Genomic DNA, 21,493 nt, shown 5'->3' on the forward strand with positions numbered 1-21,493 from the left:
TTATAATAAACCCAAGGAGCGAAGAGAAGGGGTGGGGTTTCCTGGAAAGATCAGCACTGCTCAGCACCAGGAGCGAGATCTTTCCCTGCCTGATAAGGAAGAGGCCTTTCCTGAGCACAGGGTTCTCACGCAGGGCCCCTTACCACACAAAGGGCATGTGATTAAAGGTCAGTGCTGGAGTCCCCACCTGCTGTGAGCTAGGAGCTGGCAGGAGGAATCAGCCACTGCTCACAGCCTTACCCCACAAGAGACTTGAATTTATTCCTTCCTGAACAACGTCACAGAGAGAAGGGAAATCAGTGGCAGCTGGGAGTGGAAGTGGGGGAGGGGGATGGAGTGAGCACTGAGAAGGGACGGGGAAATGTTTCAAGCAGCACATGCAGGTGTGTGGATATAGATACTGACCCAGAGGGAGGTGATGCCAGGGAGCCAGTGCACCTGGGGCAGGGAGCAGGGTGTGGGCTCCAGAAGGCAGGGGAGCTGATGCAGCAGGATAGGAATGAGGAGAATGAGGAGGAGCTGAAGAGGCCAGGCCAGCAAGGGGGTGGTAGGGAGACACCAGAGGGAATTGGGCAGGTCTGATCAGGCACAAGGCAGGCAAGCCCAATGGGGAGTCCTTGCTGGAGCCCAGGAGGACATACAGCAGCTGTTCTCCGGTTAGGGGGCACCCAGTTGGGCACCCAGAGCACTGGTTGACAGGGGCAGGCAGGGAGGGAAGAGCTGCTGCTTCGTAACTCCAAAGGGTTTGCAGCACCCAGAAGTGCTGCAGTGACGGTGCCAGGGCAGGCTGCCATGGTGCGGTGCTTCCACACTCGCTGTCTGACCACAGGGCAGCTTTACCCTGTATCCACACAGAGAACTGGGTCTGTCTTTGCAGTTTCGATGCCCTCTGGGTACTTATACCACAGGTCTTGGCACAGCAGTGGATCATGAGAAATCAGGCAAGGCATTCTGGGAGCCATAGGCAGTTATGGGAGATGGGGTTCAAACACCCGTAACTCGCCAGGTAGAGTGACCGTTTCCATACCCTACCCCCAGAGTGTCGCCCCAGCTGGACAAAGAGGGCTCACTGTCTGCTCAGAGCAAAGCAGGAGCAAAGTGTGACAGCACCAAAAACCAGGAAATGCACCTGTCTGTGCAGAGCGTGGTCCCTCCACAGCGTCCCCTGTGGGATACAAGGGGGCCATGTGCTCACCCAGCCCTTCGTCAGCCGGCACCAGGCTGTCAGCAGAACAGGCTGAGAGACAGAAACTCACCTCTCCGGCTGGTTCCACTGGAGCTGACCCCTTCTAGGCCCGGAGAAGGGTAAAACCCCAAGAAACGCAAACAGCCCGTCCCAGATGTGCTGTGGGCCTTCCCCTCCTTAACCCTGCCCCAGTGGGGGAGAGGACGGGATGACCTCTTGAGGTCCCTTCAGCCTTACAAAGACCCAATGACACAGCAGGAGGATAAAGCAGGATCACCTCTCAGCGGCTGCAGAGGCAGCTGAAGGCTGCAATGGAGGAGAAACCCCTGGTTGTCTTGGACTTTCTTGCCACCGGACACAGGTGCCTCTTCTGCCAAGATTTGTGTGGCTGACGTGTGCAATGGCTCCCCCACATCAAACTACTCACGCGCGGGCTTCTTTCACAGGATAAACTTTTATAAAACCGTGGAAGAGTCATCCTCGACCTCGAGGGATCAACGATTACTACAACAACAACATGTCTGTGACTCCTTCAGGGAGCCTCTGGCCAGCCACAGCCCCGCTCAATGTCTTCTGGGTGCCCCCAGAAAGTGTCCTGAGACGACTGTTTCTAGCACAACTCACCTTCCCCTCAGGGTGCCTGGACCATCCGCAGTCATGGGAGCAGGCTCTGTCCTCGGCCAGGTGTCTCCCCTGGAGCTGGGGACTAGAGGTTTGTGCTCCTCCCTGAGCCACCTCCTGCAGGGCCGGGCTTCTCCCCTTTGAACCCTCCCTCCAGTCCTGACGTGCCTGGCAGGTGCGGCAGCGCAGGGCTCCTCGAACTCATGGCAGATCCCTAACCCCTTCATGTCTGGTGCGGGATCTGGACACCCATCTTCACACCAGCCTTGCTCAGACGCAGCTGTCTGGACATGGGCCTGTGCAGGGGAGAATCACCCACAGTGTGTTAGGGCTAAATTCCACTTTGAGTTACCTCCTGGCGGGCCCCTTTGGCTTCTACAGGAACAACCCTGTGCTGGCAGGAAGATCATGGGTCTTGTCCAGGCGTAATCTCTATGGTCAGTGGAGCTACACAGATGTAACTGAGGGCAGAATTTGGCCCTTGTGACCCAGCAATATATTGTCTCCATCCCAGTCCTGTAACAGAGGAATTACCATATCAAGCAATCCAGGTTTAACAGGATAAACTGCTGCAGGGCCTGCTTCAATCACTACAAATTCACACACTGAAAAATCCAGTTGATGGCTGCTGAGCTAAGTTGCCTTTGGTATGGAGGGAAACAAATTCACACTTCTTCAGAGAGCAGAAACATGTTAAAAGCAGACATAAGATGCTCTACACATTCCCCAGAGAACAATGAGAGATGAGGAGCATTTGAAAACAGGTGGGTGACACCTTCTCTGCACTCTTATTGCTGTTCACACCTCAGGCAGGCATTGCTGTCCCTCCAAGCACCTGGAGGCAGACAGAGCCTGTGAAAATCCACCTCCACATGCACTGGAGGCTCAGATTTTATGTCCAATAACTTCACCAGTAGCCCTGGAACTCTCCCTAAAACGTCTCACCCTTCTGCGCTGTTTTCAACTCTTTTGATAAGACTGTGCTGTATGAGAAAGCTGCAGAGGTGCCACTCAGCGTGTAATGGATCTTCATCCACACTCACAGTGTGTGAACTAGCTTAGGACTCTCCCCGAGGCCACTTTTCAATTACAGGGGGGGTTCTGTTGCAGTTGTCAAGAACAGTTCAGTTTTCAAAGTGCTTTAAAGTCCACTTGTGTAATTACCTAGGCCTGGAAATTGCTAGACCAGTAGAAGGTCCAGGGTAGAGTTTGTGGTTCAAATTTGGACTCATTTGGTGAAGAGGTTCCCACATTACATCATTCCCTGTCCACTGCATGAACTACCATCTTTCAAAACGCAGTAGTCTTCTAACACTTCTTAGCTCAGAGCTAAGGAAAATTCAGTCCTCCTCCCTCATGGTCAAACCCACAAACAAATACACACTCTGTGTGTTTGGGGGTATCTCAATTGTTGTGTAATGGGGCCTGCATGTGTGTTGTATCCATATGAGCCAGGTTGTGAGGTGAGTGTGTTCATTTGTGCCTCCTCAGTCATGCACCAGGCTTAACTAGAACAGCAGCATCTGTCTGGGCACATGGGGTGCCTGTTAGGGCTTTTGAAAATACCAGGTGATCGGCCACATTGTCCTTAACCATCTCTCTGCCCTGCGCCTTTGTTCTCCCCTCCCAACTGGATAGTCCGGGTCCTTTGCTGTTACCCTCACCACTTTTCGGAAAAAGCCAGGAGCACCCAGAGAATGGGTGAAAAACAACCCCCTCCCCTTTTAGCCAACCAAACTGTCATTTTGCCAGCACACACTTCTGAAAGTCTTGACTGGAATGGATAAGAAACTGGGACCATGACAAAATCTCTGTGAAACATCCCTCAGGACGTCCCCACTCCCACGTCCCCACTCTGGAGAATGGGAAAATTCTTATGCATTTAGCAGAAATTCTAAAAGTGCAGAATTATTTCTTGATACATGATCTTTATTGAACTCTAGCAAAACTGACACAAATATACATCCAGGATAAACCTCTGTTGGAGATGGATACAGAAAAATGCCGACTTAATAGCTGTGGAGTTGTGTAAAATTACAACCCCCTTGTAAATATACACATAATAGTAGGAACCATTGTAAGAGAAGGACAGTTCCCCTTCGGACCCAAGGATAGTTCTTGAGTCTCCCCCATGCACAGACAGACTGAAAAAGGGAGGTTACCAGACTCCTCCATCTCATAATCCCACATCTCTCCCACTCCGCGGCCCTGATCCCCTTTCTCCCTCCTGCCCCTCCCACTCCTCCCCCAAAACAACTACCCCATTGCAGTGAGAATAGAGCAAACCCAGCTCCTACTCCTAAGCCTCCTGCCTTCATGCAGGAGGCTTGGCCCGAACAATCTCTACCCAGCCCGTGCCACAGATGTTGACGTGCTGCTGGAGTCCCTGGAGCTGGCAGGATTTAATTTTAATAGGGGCAGGTGTTCTCCTGCTCCCACAGCTGCTCCCTCAGCTAGCAGCAGGGCAGCCAGGTCAGAGCTGCATTGGTGCCGTGGCTCCCGCCCACCAGTCCAGTAACTCTATGACCAGGTCAGGTTTTGTGTCTTTCACAGCATCCAGCTCCGCCCGCATTTCTTCACTTAAATACCCTTTCGTCAAGCTGTGGGGAAAACAGGGAAGGAAAAGGACGTGTTAATTCTCTCTGCAGACACAACATCTGCACCACAGCCCCTATGAAGCCCAGCGCTGCACCCACAGGATCTGTGTCACTGTCACTGCTTTGCCTGCTGAGCTGACTGCCAGCAGGTGCCTTTCCCTTGTGGGGTGGGTGGGTGGGGGGGAAGAGAAATGCTGTGCTGTCTGTAGCCTGGCCTCTGCTCCGCACCCCTCAGCACACACTGACACTGTGAGCTCTGAGCAGGGACAGCAATGTCCTTTTTGCACAGAAAGGGCTGGAATATGCAGCCCTTGTTCAGGGCGGTGAGCACTGACTGACACAGACAGGCCCATTGATCACTGTGGGGCTACCCAGTGCCCACAGGGAGCAGGGGCTGCAAAATCCAGCTCACAGAATCCATGGAAGAAGCATTATCTCAGCTCTCATGTGCTCCTCACACCCCCTCCTCACAGGCTTCAGTAACACCGTTCTTGAAGGAGTAGAATTCTTAGCAGCTGTTGTGGGGCTGCAGATTTGGCCTGACACTGCTGAAATCAGGTGGGAGCTCAAACTCCACCCTGGCTGCAGGAAGACAGGAACATTTCACTTTACTGTTACAGCCAGTTCAGGAGAATGGGGTTTGTCTGTCTGCAGCCAGGTTGGTAGAGCAAGAGCCAGTGCTCCAGTTCAGAGCATGGTGCTTGTGATGCTGATAAACCAAGGGCAAGCTCTGGCCAAGGCCGTAAGCATCAGCTAAGAACTGACAAACTCATAGCTGGAAGCCAGACCAGCTGACTGGTATTTTAGTATCGTTCAAAGTAGATGTAAATGTATAAGAATGTGTTTAGTATTTAAACTTCATGAAAATCTGGTGGGATGTAGCATGCATTGTTTTCACTTATCTGTACCCTGTTCTAATGGAATAGCAAACATTTGCATTGAATATGCCTCTGTAAGGAAGTAACTCATCAAACAAGAAAGAAGCTGTGTGTAATGCAAATTAAGAACTCTAACAGACAGGGCCGGATTTACAACTTACATACCCCTAGGCACAGCATCTTCAGCATCCCCCTCCACACCCAGAGATGCCTCCACAGACCCCCCCACCACAACTGCCCAGCACTCTGCACACCCCCACTGCCCAGTGCCCGCCCCGCCCCCGCACAGCCCCACCACAATTGCCCATTGCCTCCTACAGATTCCCAACTGCTCAGCGACTCAACACAACACACACAGACCTCCCACACCTCCCACAACCCCCCAGTGTCCAGCATCCCCCACAAGCCTCCCACTGCTCAGCACCCCCCCAGCTCCCTCAATGCCCAGCACCCCTCCGCCCCACAAGCCCCCTCAGAGACCCACTCTCCTGTGCCCTTCCCCCCAGCCACACTCACCCCGCTGGGAGGTGACTGTATCTGCTGGGCTGAGCTGGCAGCATGGCCAGGGCCGGTCGGGGATTGTTCTGGCCCCTTGGGAACAGAGATCAGACAGGCTGGAGCAGGAACAGGAGTGGTGCCTACCCAGGCTGGGCTCCCTAAGGACCCACTTGGCTAACATGGCCCCCTGTGTTTTTCCGCTGAGCTCTTCCCCTGCCACAGGGGGCTGCTTCGCCTTCCCTGCTGGCAGGAGTGCTTCAGCAGGGCTGCGTGAGGCCATCTCCCCATCAGCTGCCCCACCCCCTGCTGGGGTCCGGGAGTGGCAAATGTTGAATTTTTAGGTGCCCCTAGAATGACAGCGCCACAAGGCACGTGCCTACTGTGCCTAATTGGAAATCCGGCCCGGCGAACAGAAAGGTCTTAATTCCTGCACACTGAAAGCAAATGGCCATTGTGAGTGAGATCAAAGACCAGTCTCTAAGTGCATTCCTCTTTTCCCGCCATGAAGAAAGAACCCATGTACGGCCATCCTGACCACTTGGTTTCTGTGAGCAGCTGCTGTAAATGCGGACACAAGGAAAAATTCTTCATCTTTTGACTGTTTGAATTCTTATTTTTATTCTCATTTTAGTTACCACTAGTAGTGTCCACTCCCACGCATGCCTCCTTCCTGCTCTGTACATCTTCTAAAGTTCTGCTCCTTTTGTGCTGAATTGTAACGTGATCCAACTGGTTCCCTGTTCTGTGATTCGATCACCTCCATCTCTGCTACCTTTTGAAATTATAGACTGTAACTCACTTGTACATATATCTTTACCTGCTTTAACCTCTCATTTCTTTTTCTGAGGGTTTTTCTACACAGGAATGGAAGCCTAGGGTTAGTGGGACTGGAGTCACCTGACCTGTGTCTAGAAGCCCTGAGCTTGTGCATCTACCCTGCAGTTTAACCCTAGGTTAAGAATTTTCTGACCTGTGCTTGAACCTAGGACTCTGGCACCCACACTGCCGTGCACAGACCCCAGTCAAAGTAACCCTATCCCAGAGTGCCTCGCTTCCACTCCCCCTCCATTGTCAACACTCCAGCATTATGAATGTGTTGCACTCTACTTACTGCCCACCCGATTTCCTAACTGTGATGGTGCTGTTGATGGGATTCAGGTGCCTGTAAGGAGCACATGAGTACAGAAACTGCATAATTAGCTCCTTTGGTGGCTGTCTCAATGGAAAGACTGCAGTTTGTGAAGATACTGAACTGCCATCTCCTCTGAGAGTTGGGCTCTCCACCTCTAGGCTGAGTCACACTGGCAGGAAAATGCCCATGGGCTCCTGTTCTGAGGATAATTAGGACGTCAGTCTCCAGGGCAGCCAAACTCTTCAACTGAAACTTTGCAATTCTTAATTTTTTTGGGCTGTTCAATGAAGGTGGTTTTGTGTGGTTGGTTTTTTATTTATTTTTGTTTTGAAGTTTGACATAAACTGTAGGTTTCGGAGGAAAAACACACCCCCACCTCAGGCTTGCTCCTGCCGGCTGCAGAGCAATGAAGTGTATCCCCAAGGGCTTGGGGTGCAGTGTGCTCCACCGTCCCGCCACAGCCCGGGAGGCAGGGATAAGGGATCCCCGGGAGTCTGTGGGGAAGTTTAGAGGCTGGCTCCGACTTACTGCTCTCACAGTACACACTGCCTGGACACCTCTGCACACACAGCCCCAGGGAGGGCAGGGGGAGCCCATGGAGAAAGGGACAGAGAGTGGACTGTGAATCTGCCTTTGAAAGGTAGGGTGACCAGATGTCCCGATTTTATAGGGACAGTCCCGATTTTTGGGTCTTTTTCTTATATAAGCTTCTATTACCCCCCACCCCCGTCCTGATTTTTCACACTTGCTGTCTGGTCATCCTATTGAAAGGGGGAAGGAGCGGCAGGGCTCTCAGCTCAGCATGGCTGGGGAGGGATGATCCCCAACATCCTGGCAGCCACAGGCACTAACTTTATTTCTCCCAGTGGATGCTCCACCCCACCGGCAACGGGGCCCACCCTGGCAAGTGATGGGTGACCAGCCGCAGGGCACGGAACCGCTATGGCTGGTGGGTGCTGAGCACCCCCTATTTTTTTTCTGTGGGTGCTTGAGCCCCGGAGCACCCATGGAGCCAATGCCGATACTGGCAGCTGGGAGCTGCCTCCCACCTGTCAGCTTTGCTCCCTGCTTCAGACAAGCTCTGCAGAGCAGCGAGGAGCAGCCATAGACAGAGCTGCCACCGCAGGAGGCTACGGGGAGGTTTTGGGGCTGGCTCCCACTCGCTGCCCTGACAGTGAACAATGCCCAGGCATCCTGCACACACAGCCCAGGGAGTGCAGGGGGGCCAGAGAGTGGAGTGGGGACCAAGTGGCTGCCCTGTGGGGAGGGGAAACAGCCAGGGTGTTAGGGGTCATCCTCCCCAGGCTGTGCTGAGCTGGGAGCTCTGGCCTCCCTCGGGCTGTTTGTGCAGGGGTACCTGGGCAGCATGCACCAAAATCTGGCTGTGCTCTTGGGACCAGGAAGCAGCTCTCCTTGCAAAAAGCTTCTTCTGATCAGTCTCCATTGAAAACTCTTCAGGCTCTCTGACAGTGTGCTGGCAGACCGCTGTTCAGCAGACAGTGGGTTAACGCTGCTCTGAGCTGCTGCCGTTTGCAAAGGGCGATGTGGCTTCTGTGTGTAACAGAGTGCAACAGACTGCACCACTGATTGTCTCCATAGAGAGGACTAAGGAAGTTGCCCCAAGGAACTCTGGGATACATCTGGAGGGACCCGAGTCAAGTCAGGGCCAAATGCACACAGGAAAGAAACAGGGCTCGGACCCTAGGTCCCAGCTTAACACGGGCTCGGATGCTCCAGTCCTGCAGGGTCCTGGACCCTAAGTTTGAGTCCTAGATTAACACAATTGATGTGTGGACACAAGGGCATTTAGGCTTAAGCCTGGACTTATATTCCTGTGTAGATATACCCTTAGTAATGAATCTCTCAATAGCTTACTATAGGATTGGATGCCAGTGTCTTTGGTGTGAGATCTAGGATGCAAATCGCCCTTGGTGAGTGACTTGTCTCTTGGCAGCTGTCCATGCTCCTAAGTCCCACCCCAGACAGCTTGACAGTCCTGGTCTAAGGAAAGGAATGAGCTAGCATAACCCACCTTACCTAGTATGACTCTGTCCCCCTCTAGTGGCTGGACCACATGGAAGAGTTGTGCTAAAATCACCAGAGTTTGCAATACTGACAGTTCCCCACCCCGACCTGAAAACATGATGAAAGGCAAAAACTTCCAAATTTTCCCTTATTCAAAATGGCCACCATCGCCTATTACTGCCAATGAGTCTGAAGCCAGGAATATGGCTGCCATTTCCCTATAGTCCATGTGCTTATGGAAGTGAGGCTGTCCTTGATAAAGTTGGCTGCCACCTCCCGCTGTTTACAATGAGATGGAAGCCATGTCCACAGGCAAAATGGCTGCCACTCTGGTTTGGGGGATAGACAGGACATAGGGACTGTGAGGAGTTTACTGTGACTTTATTGCTTATACCAGGGGTGGGGAACCTTTTTTGCAACAGAAGCCATTGACCCACTGAAAAAATAAATGGTGGGCCACACACATTCAACTCACCTGCCCATGGGTGCACGAAGGCTTGGGGCTTCCCCCCGCAGTGGGATGAGCCAACGCATGCAGCTCCAGCCTTGGGAGTGGGGGCGCTGAGATTCAGGGCTTCCCCACCTACAGGGGTGCGAGCTGGCGCTCGTGGCTCCAGGCCTACAGGAGGATGCCAAGGCTCGGGGCTTCCTACCTGTGGTGGGATAAGCCAGTGCTTGCAGCAACAGCCCTGTGGGCAGGAAGCCCTGAGCCTTGGTGCCCCCCATGGGGCTCGAGCCACGAGTGCTGGCTTTCCCTGCTGGGGCGAGAAGCCCCGAACATTGGTGTCTTTTCCCACCAGCGGTCGAGTTGAACATGTGTGGCCCATGGGCCAGATGATAATGAGCAAAGGGCCAGATCCAGACCACAGTCTGTAGGTTCCCCACTCCTGGTTTATACCCTTACCTGAATACATTTCAAGTTCTTTAATATGTATATCTGTCACTCATCAACCCTAACAAGTACTATAGGTTCTGTATGTGAGTGTGACTCATGAGGCATTAACTAGATCACTGGTTCTCAGACTATTCACAATCCAGCCCTTGATTTCTCCAAAGAAATAAATGTGTGGGGTGGGGGGACACAGTCAAGATAGTGATCAGAAAGGGATAGATGTTCCTCTACATGATGGATGAGGAGAGATTAAATGCAGTCTCCATTTGAGCAACCAGGGAGAGGCATGAATTTCTGTGTACACTGCAGATTGATTTTTAAACTTCATATCTCACACACGTTGGCAAAGGAGTAGAAGGGAGTTAGAAAATCAAAAGACACTAAAAAAGCACAATTAGATTTTTTTTTTAAATCTCATGATTTCAGGGGTCTAACTCAGGATTTTTGAAGTCTTCATGTTGGCAATACTGGATTGTTGTTGTTGTTGTTTTTTGTCTCAAAATAATTCTGTCTGTAACATCAAAACATGCTGCATCTGGGATTTGCTAAAAGCCACCAGAAGCTGCGCCAACTTCACACTCTGCACTGATGAGGAGACTGAAGAAACTGGTTATAAGTCACCTCTGCACTGCCCTGATCCTGGGCCAGGTGGGGGCCGAAACGGCTTCTGGTCTAACACAGAGGAACCTCAGGGCTGCCCTAAGGTACTCCAGATGCTGTGCCGGCCGAGGAGAGGGGGAGCACCATGCACTCTGCCCTGGATATACACCTCCATGTTCCTCCACACCCACTACATGGGGGCAGGGCAATCCGGTGATGGGTGGTACAGAGCTGGCTGTACCTGCATTCTGCCACCAGAGGATTACCCTGAGTCATTGGGATCCTTGGTTTTCCCTTTAGGGCAGATGCCCAGCTGCTGTCCCTGCTCAACAGGGGCCTGAGCCCACTACATGCCCTGTAGGATGTTGTGATCCTTCCTGGTACCCTGAGTTTAACTCACAACATCAGTGTTACCAGGCACAGACTAAAGGGAGCCGGCTGTTACTTACTGTAATTTCTGTAGTTTGCAGTTTGGATGTTTTAGCCTCTTACACAGCAGCCGCACTCCGGCCTCTCCCAGGTTACCCCACAGGTTCAGCTCTGTCAGGTTGCGACTGGTTCTGAGAACAGGGGCGAGATCCCTGCAGCCAGCGTCTGTGACACCGCAGTACCCCAAGCTGCAGGAGAGAGAAAGGCAGAGAAGGGGGATCAATGCGTGAATGGGGCTCATCACGGCTGCTCTGACAGGTGGCCCCACCCACCAGCCCCTCTGTCTGACCCATCAGCATCGAGAATGAGCCAGAAATCCTGCTACAGACACTGTCCGAAGACCCACCTCTTGTCCAGTGAGAAATAAACAGTGGGTGGGACTTCCTGTCTCAACTCCACCCCGTGCCCTTTGCCCTTCACCAAGCAACAGCAAGAATAGGGAGAAAGGCCGAGACACCTCCAACCTCTGCCACTGACCAATGAGGAATAACGTTTGGGGAAAGACTCCTTCCTAAGCCCCGCCCCCTCACACTTTCCATTGGCCAACCACAATTGAGAAAGAGTAAAAAGTTGCCCTTTAAGTCCTGCCCACTCAGCTCCTGACCAATCAGGTTGGTCTTGCCACTGATCAGCCCCGGGATGGTGCGACCCAATTGGAGCAGCCCCATCGCTCCAGGGAGGCTGTCGGGGGAGCCCCCCTCCCCAGGCAGCTGGGCCAGGCTCAGAGCAGCAGTAGCTGGGAGATCCTGACCCTCTGCGCCCCCGGCACTAGCTCTGCTGCTCCCTTGGAGGACACAGACGCCTCCTGTCTCTGCCCCCAGCTCTGAGCCCCAGGCCTGGGGAGGGGAGGCAGCTGCGAGGCCCAGCACTGGCAGCATCATACCCACCTTCCTCTGAGACCAGGGACCGAAGCGGGGGAGACAAAGAGGAGAAGATCCCCCTGGCAGGGGGTTTCCCAGGGTGTGGGGAGGGAAGAGCAGCTGAAAAGGGGGCAACTGTGTGAGCCTGTTGGCAGGGCCTGATCCAGAGTCTCTGGTGAGGTTATAAAAGCAGAAGTTCTGTTGGTTTCTGTAACCCCCCTGCAGAGCCTGGGCTCCTGATGGAGCTGCCAGCCAGCTGAGTGGGTAACCATGGCAGCAGGTTATAACCATGTGCACTTCAAGGACCACCAGCAAATCTGGCTGTCTTTGTCCTCCTTCAAGGCTTCATAATGAGCCCCCTGCACACCCAAGCATGATCCCACTCCCATCTGCTTTAAGTGAGTAGAAGTGATAGGCAGGGTTAGTTACCAAAGAAAAGAAAACAAAACAAGTGCACAGTCTGAATCTTAAGCCTGTAAGACACTAGGTGTATTTAGAGCAAGCAGTTTTCTCACCCCACTGGATGTTACAGTTCATAAAACACCGGGAGCTAGTATCTGGGCACTTCCCAAACCCACAGCATATTTTAGTGACACCCATATAACACAATTCTCATAACTTTATATTAATTAGTTATATACAAATTTAGATGGAACAGTGGGTTTCAGCAGATCATAACCTTTCCCGTGATATCTTACATGGCCTGCTTTATATGCAATATCACCATTACATACAAATGATGAATAAGGGGTTTACAGGGCGCTCCCTCAGAGTGTAGAGTGTCACAGGACAGAAACCTCAACATTTGGGAGAGAAAAAGCCCCTGAATTTGTAAAAGGGAGAGAAGCCCCCATGCCTTGGGGAACACCCAGAGTCTGTAAGGGTTTGAGGAGACCCCAATGTATTTTGGAGGCAGAAAAAGAGGAGCCTGCAATGGAGGGAGGGGAGAGATTCTAAGATTGGGTTGAAGAGGGGGAGAAAAACCCAAAGGCATAGGTGGGAATCTGAGGGGATGAAGCCTAATTTGGGGAGGGGTAAAGAGAAGAGGGCATCCAAGTTGAAGCAAAAGAGAAGAACCCCACAAGATTTATAGGCTAAAAGAGAGAGAGAGAGAGAGGAAACCTGCAAAGGTGAGGAAAGAGTCCATCGTTACTGAGCTCAGAGGCAAGAATAACCTGATTTTTCTTTCTAACACAATGTTAAGTGTAAAATAAAGAGTTTTCAGTCCTGATTTAACTAAATCTGAATGGAAACTTAATCCTGGCACTGCTCATGTCCCTCCATACATTCTCCCATTGACTCAAGTTGATGCTGGGTGATACACAATGTGTAAAAAGAAAAGGAGTACTTGTGGCACCTTAGAGACTAACAAATTTATTTGAGCATAAGCTTTCGTGAGCTACAGCTCACTTCATTTTCAAATCTGTGCTTCTGGTTCAAAAAATCTCAAAATGATTTCAAGTTGATCCCACCGCTCTGCCACCATGTCAAGGTTCCTTCCCCACTCTGAACTCTAGGGTACAGATGTGGGGACCTGCATGAAAACCTCCTAAGCTTACTTTTACCAGCTTAGGTTAAAACTTCCCCAAGGTACAAACTATTTTACCTTTTGCCCTTGGACGTTCGCTGCCACCACCAAACATCTAACTGGATTTATTTTATTAGGAAAGAGCCCATTTGAAAATGTCTTTCCCCCCAAAATCCTCACCAAAACCTTTCACCCCCGTTCCTGGGGAAAGTATGATAAAAATCCTCACCAATTTGCATAGGTGACCACAGACCCAAACCCTTGGATCTTAAGAACAATGAAAAAGCATTCAGTTTCTAAAAAGAAGAATTTTAATACAAGAAAAAGTAAAAAGAATCACCTTTGTAAAATCAGGAGCATCTGTTGACAAACAATCATATCTATTTAGGGTCTTCTGGTTTCGATGCACTTCTATATTAACAATATGTAATTTGAGACACTAGAAAGTTATTCCAGTGCAGAACTCCAGATGAACACCAGGAATGCTCTATTTAGTCTTATTGCATGGAATTTTGCCTTTGAAATGTCTGAAGACCTTCAAATATACTGGAAATGGCACCTGACATTTCAAAAATATTTGGGAGACGGCCAACCTCCACCTCCAGGCAACTCTACCTGGATTTTGTTTTGCCTCTTTATAGCTTTCAGATTTTGTTTGTGTCTGGTCTGGTGAGCAGTCAGAGCTTTTTTAATTTTTCTGGCACACTTCAACAGATCACGTGTATCATTGTCAGAAAATTCATCAGTAGCACTGGCCCTAATTTTTAAATACTGATTGTTAAGGAGCCCTACTTAAAAAAGCACAACCATATAAAAGAGAGGCTGTGTCCAATCCAAAAAGTACATTTCTGAGACAAAATACACAAGAGAATGACAACCGTTCTCTGCAGGAGAAAGGATGCTCTTGTAGTTAAAACCCTGGCTCTACCACAGACTCCCCCATGTGACTTTGTGCAAGTCAGTCTATTTTTATGGGTCTCAATTTTCCATCTGGAAAATGGGAATAATTATATTTCCTTCTCCCATCCTTTGTCTCTCTGGTCTGTTATAGCAGGGTGATGCTATAGCTAAGGTTTAGACCAGGTTTCTGTTTAAAATTCCACTCTTCTAACTGTTTTAAAATCCACACGGTTACTCAGATTGCCTTGAAAGTTGGTGAGCCTAATGGGTGCTTGGGATTCTGTAAGTGTTCCAGACTGTTAGATGATTGACCAAGTTGTTCCCAAGATACAGTCTCAGGGGAAAAAAAGCTTTTCTTAAAGGTGACAGATTTCAGCAGCCTTTTTGTGCTCACACGGTGTGTCTACACTGCAGTTAGACACCAACTATTGGCCTGTGCCAGCTGATTTGGGCTCCAGGGATCAGGATATGAGGGTGTTTAATTGCAGTGTAAATTTCCAGGTTCTGGCTGCCAACTTAGGGTCTGGGATCCTCTGACCTCAAAAGTCCTAGCGCTCAGGCTCCAGCCCACGCCTGGAAAGCTACACTGAAATTAAACAGCCCTCGCAAGCCCAAGTCAGCTGACACAGGCCAGCCATCAGTTTTTAATTGCAGTGTGGACACACCCACAGATAGCAATCAAACCAGGGCTCAGATCATTGCGCCAGGATGCCTACCGCTCGAGGGTTCCTCCAACAGAGAGTCTGGCACCCTCTAGAGAAAATCAAATTAAAACTTTATGTGAATTTTTGCTTCTCTACATTACAATATCAGAAGCCTCCCCTTCCAAATGACATTTTAAATGGATTAAACTGATCATGTGTTGAAAGAAGAGTTAACAGGATTGTTAGCCTTTGCTATGCTACAGCAACAGGATAGCTCAAAGGATAGTCAGTCGTCCCTTGAGCCTAACCCCAAGTCAGTTTGACCTCCCACTTGGGGAGACATTTGGAAAAGGCAGAGTAGCAGATTGTTAAAATGTGTGTCTGGGGAATGTGTTATTTTGGGGAAATGTAATCAAAGTATTTTTGTAAAAAAAAGTAATTACACGAATGCTTGCTGGCAGGGAGGGACATTTTAAGGGTGCACAAGTGCGGGAATAAGGTTGAGAGGGATTTGGGGCTGCACTGAGGGGAAGGGGATAAATGGGGGTGGGTGGCAGAAGAGGTGAGGGGGCTGGAAGACTCAGGTGAGGGGGAAGGACACATGGCATGAGTGGCAGGGTGTTTGGGGGAGCATAAGGGGACAGGTGCCTGTTAGCCCCACATTCTTCCCTTCTGTGTGTGCCAGGATCTGGGGTGTCTGAGCCCCCTCCCTACTCCCCGCATGTGAGCCAGGTTTTGGAGGGGTTGCATTTCTAAGGGTGTCTGAGTCCCACTCCCTCTGTGTGTTTGCTAGGATCAGGGGAAGCCCCACCCCTCTGGGTGGGTAGTTTAGAACAAGCATGCTCTGAGCAAGCACCAAGCACACTGCTGAGACTGGGATGAGAAGCTGGGCATGGGTACACTTCACCAGGCCAGATTAACCTTTTTCTGGGCCTGACACCAAACATATTTGTGAACCCCCATGGGGGCAATGGGGCAGGGCATGGAGCGGGTGGCCCCATTCCCCCCAGCACAGCCTCAGGGCACTGTTCACAAACCGGCAGCCACCAGACATACACTGCCCTGTACTGTTCGCGCACCCTGTCCCTCTAGGCAGACCTGCGCTGAGCCACACACACCCCGCTGACACCCTCCTCACCCAGATCCCTATGCCTAGCGCCGCCCTGCTGAGACTCCGACACAGACCCTATCGTAGCACCCCCCTTCCCAGAGACTCCCTAACAGACCCCCTACAATTGCACTGCACCCTGCACAACTCCACCCCTGCCCACAGACCCCCCACAACTGCCCAGCACCCCTTACCTGCCTCCCCAACACACTGCACAGTGCCCCACGAGACCCCCTACACCCAGTGCCCCAAAAGACACATAGGAACAAGTGTGGAGATGCTTTGGTGAGCTCAGAAAAGAGAGAGGGATAGGGATTGGGGGAGTGGAGAAGTAGGAGGAGTTCGAGAAGTTGTAGCCCAGTTGGCCAGCTTACCTCTATTATATTCACTGCTTTGCTTTATATTCTACTTTATTATATTCAGCAGGAATGCAAGGAACCTACAGGCTCATATCCTGTAAGACACTGGCTTCAGCAGTTAGCATGGAGCTTGAGGCCTACGACCTCTGGCACAGATAGACTCAGATAACTCATACATTTTGGGGAACTAGAAGTAGAGTGTAGGGGGGAATTTTGTCCATAATGAGATTAGCCAACCACAGAACATGAACTAAGACCAGCTTCTGGAGGTTTTGGATGGGACATCCAAGAGTGCCATGGCAATGAATTGACGTATACGATAATGGGATGAAATCATGAATATACTAACCTGTACAAGAAGGACATCTGAACATTGATAAGGGGAGGTGGAAATACAAATAAGGAAAAGGGGAGAAACCCCTACTGAATAGGCATTAGACACGGTAAATGTCAGTGTAACATATTATAAAAGTGGCATCCCAGCCTGCGGGCGGGTGGAAGAGAGAGAGAGATGTAGCCCTTAGGAGGGGCCAGAATGATGGCCTCTGGTGAAGATGAGGAAGATGACTGTGATGAAGAAGATAATGGCTAACATTTCACGTTGTCCTGCAAGGATGGCGTGAGTAGGGATGTTCTGATGTACCTTCTGTAGTATCTCTATCTACCTTATTGAGTTAGAGTGTGTGCGACTTTGCTAAATGTACTAATAAATTCTATATTTGTAAATATAAAAGAGTTCCTATAATGTGAGTGTTGCACCTGTGCATATCGGGGTTCCCAACTATCTAATAATTTTAATGATACTGGGCCTGATCTTGGGACAACAACCTGTCTACCCTCAAAGTAATAACTGGAAATTTATATTCATAATCTATAGATCAAGCTACAAAGTGAGTGATAGTAGAAGAAGATGGGGATTTAAGTGGGGGATCCGTCGGCACTGCATTCTCCCCTTCTGTGTGTGTGCTGAGATCTATGGAACACCTACCCCTTTACAGGGCTTGGAGCCCCTCTCCCTGCCCACTGTAAGTTTTGGGAGCTAAGGGACCCTGCTCCTGTTTGGGGGATCTGAGCTCCTCTCCCTGAAACTCCCTGGGATCTGGGATGGGGGTGGAAATGAAGGTAACAAATTTAACATCTGAAATCCAGACAAGGAATAGTTAAAATTCTCATCACCCCTGTGTGGTGGGAAGGGAGGAGGCTGGCCAGAATGTGTGAGGGGAGTGTCCCAGTTTGGAGGAGGGGTGGATTGGGTGGACCTGGGACATGGCTGGGGACGTCTAGCTGAAGCAGGGGCAGGAGTTCCAGCTGGAGCTGGGTAGTGGGAGTGAGGGGCCCACCTCTGTGTGCAGTTTGGACTGTGTAACCAAGGGAGTGTACAGCCCTCCATTAAGCGGCTGCCTGTGATATGTGCATGCAGCAGCATAGGGCAGGAGACAGCAGAGACGCTTCTTACATGTTTATGGCTTCTACAGTACCAACCAATGGCTTCATGCAGTGGTTCCCAAACTGGGGTTTGTGAACTCCTGGAGGTTCGCGAAATGTTACACGGGGCTCTTGGGGATTTGTTTTGCTGTTTTTCAAATTAAATAGGCTGCTAGTGTTGTTTTTAAAGTTATTATGAAGAACAAATTTAAGCTTTGTTGTATCGTGCGTTGTTTGCCTGGACTGCTCAAGACCTGAATGCTTGTGTAGGAGGAACTCTTTGAGTTGGCTTCTTAAATCCCTTCATGCTGTTTCACATTTGATACTCCTTGATGAAACACAGGAGCCTTGTCTTATAACTGGCTTAATCAAAGTGATACAAGCTAGAAAAGTGAGATCTTGGAAGAGTGTTGCCGTTTTCATAATGTAATAAAATACTGTAGTGATAAATAATAATTAGTAATAAATAGCGTAATAAGCATGTCATAAAACAAATTTTATATCTCCTAGATCATGGCTTTTATAATTTATGCTCAGGTAAGGGAGCAAATCCATTCACACATTCATTTTTAGGAGGGGGTTCGCGAGACTTGACATTTTAGTGAAAGGGGTTCGCGAGTAGTTAAAGTTTGGGAACCACTGGCTTAATGGGATGGGAAGGAGACCGTGAGCTGGAAATATTGGTTCAGGGGGTACATGTTGCAGGGAATGTTTGTGTAGAGGGTGGAGAAGGAGAAAGACACACCAGTCTTCTCTCACCTGCTAAAAGTTATGTAACAACCCTGTAATAAAACTGTCAAGGTTTTGGGACATAAAGCATGGAAGAGATTTCTCTCACTCGTCCTGTTAGCGGCTGCTCATTGTAAACATTTCAAAGTACGACCACTATCCCCTTTCCGCTATAACAAAATGTATGGGAGGCAGAGGAGCACTGAGGGATCACAAAGCAACCATGCATCCTAGTGGAAAGACCATTGGACTGGAACTATTCCTAGCTCTGCTGCTGGCGCTGAGTGAGCTTAGGTTAGTCATTTCATCTCCCTGCGCCTTGATTTCCCATCTGTAAAATGGGGATAAATGATGTAAATATGTTTGAGTGCTACTGAGGAAAAGCACTATATAAAAGCATGCCCTCTTGGGGTTTCCTCCTCCTGGATGTGATTTCTGCAGACAGTTCCACGGTCAGTCTGTCCATAAGGGCGTCAGAGTCTTCGAAGGAGTCCGTCTTCTCCAGCTCCTCCATCCAGGCTTTTTGCCATGGTGTGGCAGCCCTTGCCCATGGCTGCCGCTCCTCTGGCTGCCCCGTCTCGGCAGGCTCGGGCTGGGAAGCTGCTGCAGGGACAACCTGCTGCCTTGTTACCTCCTGAAGTTGAGAGCGGTTCTCGGTCGGATCTTGAGGCAGGATCACTGGTGTGGTAGGGGGGACTTCTCCCAGTGTTGCTGGGGCAGTGCTGGCTCTTTCAGGAGGGAGGGGGTTTCTAGAAGTGCTGGTGTTGGATCTGAGAGGGACGCAGTCTTGCTTGGAAGCACTGGGACCGGTGCTGGTTCTCCTGCAGGCAGCTTTTAACTGGGGGGGTCCTTGGTGAAACATGGGATCTTCTGAGGATGGGGTCTCACTGGGCAGCCCTGGAGGTAGTGCTGGATTTTCTAGGGGCGAGGTCTTGCTGTGTGGTCTGGGGTCTTTGGGCAGCTCCTCCGTCTGCTGCGTCTCACCGGGCAGCCTGCGAGGTGGTGCTGGCTGCTCTGATGGCAGAGTGGTGCGAGGTTACATGTGGGGGAGCGCTGACCTGTCTCGTGTCGGTTTTGAGCTGGATGGTCTGTGTGAGGTCGCTAAGCCATCTAGTGAGGTCACTGCCTCCTCACAGTGTGGTCCAGCATGGGGATTCTGGAGATAGGGCTGACCCTTCAGGCTGTGGTGACCTGTTTGTTGGTCCCTGGGACGGGAGTTGTCCTTCCCTCGGTAGGTGGTTGGGATGCCCTTTGTGGCTCTGGGGACGCTGGCTGGGGTGCTGAAGCTGAAGCTACAACTACAGGTTGTTCCTCCCTGGTCTCGCACCCTGAACCAGGGAATTTTCCAGACCAGGGGAGGTCTTTGCTGGCCCCTCTGCTGCTGTGAGCTGCAGGGCTCTGCTCCGACAGCAGGTGCCAGCCCAGCATTGACAGAGCGGGGATTGGGGGGGCGGGAGGCGCTCAGGGGAAGAGGCGGGGCAGCTGTGGAGCCAGGAGCGCAACCTGTGTCCATCAGTGGGGTGCTGGGAGCATGGCCGTGGGGCTGCACTCCTGGCCCCACTGTCAACTGCAGTGCTGTGCTCCCGGCACCCAGCCAGAAGGTTACACAGCCACTTTTCCTCATCTTCCCCTGAGTGCCCCGCAGTCCCCACTCCTCCCCCTCCCTTCCTGAGCTTGAACACTGCTCCAGAAGCTCTGGGAGGGTGGGGGAGGAGTTACTGAGTGTGGGGCCCTCAGCTCTTCTCTGTGAGCGATTCAGCCCCGGAGCACCCTCTAATGCTGGATAAGGGATGTTGCCGGACCATGGAAGTCCGGTTTAGAGAGGTCCAACCTGTACTGTAAGTAAAATGTGGAATTTATTCTGCCATCACCTGAGTTGTTGATGGCTGGCTGGATGAACAGAGAAGCTCATTGGAGCAACTTTTCATTGAGATATTGGAACCCAAACAGGAGACCACCCCCCAGCATAATGATGGCTAATGAGCTTCACCTGCACTATCAAACTGGTGGGTCACGAACCATGACTAAGGAACAAACACATGGAACATCTGTTTACCAAATCAGTACTGTATTTGGTGCTCAACGGGAGATGCCAGAGCCTGCTCATGGGTAAACTGTGGAAGAGGTTCTGTAAAAGGGCCAAATTTGGTAGCTCAATGGCTGGAGTGTTTGGTTTCCAGTAAAAGATATGGTGAAAGACCTCCTCTTGTACATTTGTTTCTATTGTAAACTAAATATCTCTTTGAGTAGAGATACCAGGAGCCAAAAAAGAAAAAGAACCCAGAACCTGATCCGTGCAAGGAGTCAGGAGAAAATACCACGCATATTGGTGATAGCAAGCATCTGGGAGAGAAAAGGGGGGAGGGACTACATAATATTATAATAAAAACAAGTTTTAAAACCCAAAGACACGTTTAAAGGAAAACCTGAAGAAAAGTTAAAAGAAAAATAATGTAGCTAAAAGTTGTTTTGTTAAGTTTGTCAGGGATCCAAGTGGAGTCTTCAGTGAGCATTTAAAATAACAATCACTTTAGTCACAGATTGAAGTAAAAATAGAAAAAGCTTTTCATGGTGGTTTCTATGTTTTTTGAAAGTGACTCACAGGGCCTGAGTCCTCATTTAACAGTTAGGTCCAAAGTATTTTGAACGTAAAGAATTCAATGATCAAGCTCATTCAACGGCAGAGCTGAGCAAAAGTCAAATTTTCCATCCAGCACAGAAATTCCGATATTTCAACCTTTGTTTTCATTCCGAAGCGTGACAAAAAGATGAGGTGTCAATTTTTGTGGAACAGAAATTAAAAAAAAAAAATCAGTCTAGAAATGAAGGAACTTTTGGTTTCCGCCCTCTCAACCGAAATGAAATATTTTGCATTAAACTTCACTTTCCTATTATTGTGCATTGCCTCCTGCAATTGTAGTATTGGAACCTGATACATCCATTCTCCTCTGTGCCCAGGGTTCCTGCATGGACTAGGTCTCCCACGATGCAGCCTCCATCCACCCATGATGCATCACACGTTTCGGTCAGAGGAGAGTCCACACTGCACTGTGGGAGATGTAGACCTCCAGGGAGTCTAGCT

At 50.3% G+C, this 21,493-nt stretch overlaps 1 protein-coding gene across 1 annotated transcript in view; it reads right to left on the reverse strand.

The window, feature by feature from the left end:
• Nucleotides 1–4,073: 4,073 nt before the first annotated feature.
• Nucleotides 4,074–21,493, reverse strand: part of LOC140912510 (NACHT, LRR and PYD domains-containing protein 12) — a 181,261-nt gene continuing 163,841 nt past the window's right edge. The window contains exons 11-12 of the mRNA XM_073346997.1: nt 10,879–11,046; nt 4,074–4,407 (exon numbers count right to left, since the gene is read on the reverse strand). Coding sequence (XP_073203098.1) covers nt 4,281–4,407; nt 10,879–11,046 — 295 coding nt within the window. The 3' untranslated portion in view covers nt 4,074–4,280. The remainder of the gene's footprint in view (nt 4,408–10,878; nt 11,047–21,493) is intronic.

The sequence above is a fragment of the Lepidochelys kempii genome, chromosome 6 (genome assembly GCF_965140285.1).
Source record: "Lepidochelys kempii isolate rLepKem1 chromosome 6, rLepKem1.hap1, whole genome shotgun sequence".
NCBI lineage: Eukaryota > Metazoa > Chordata > Testudines > Cheloniidae > Lepidochelys > Lepidochelys kempii.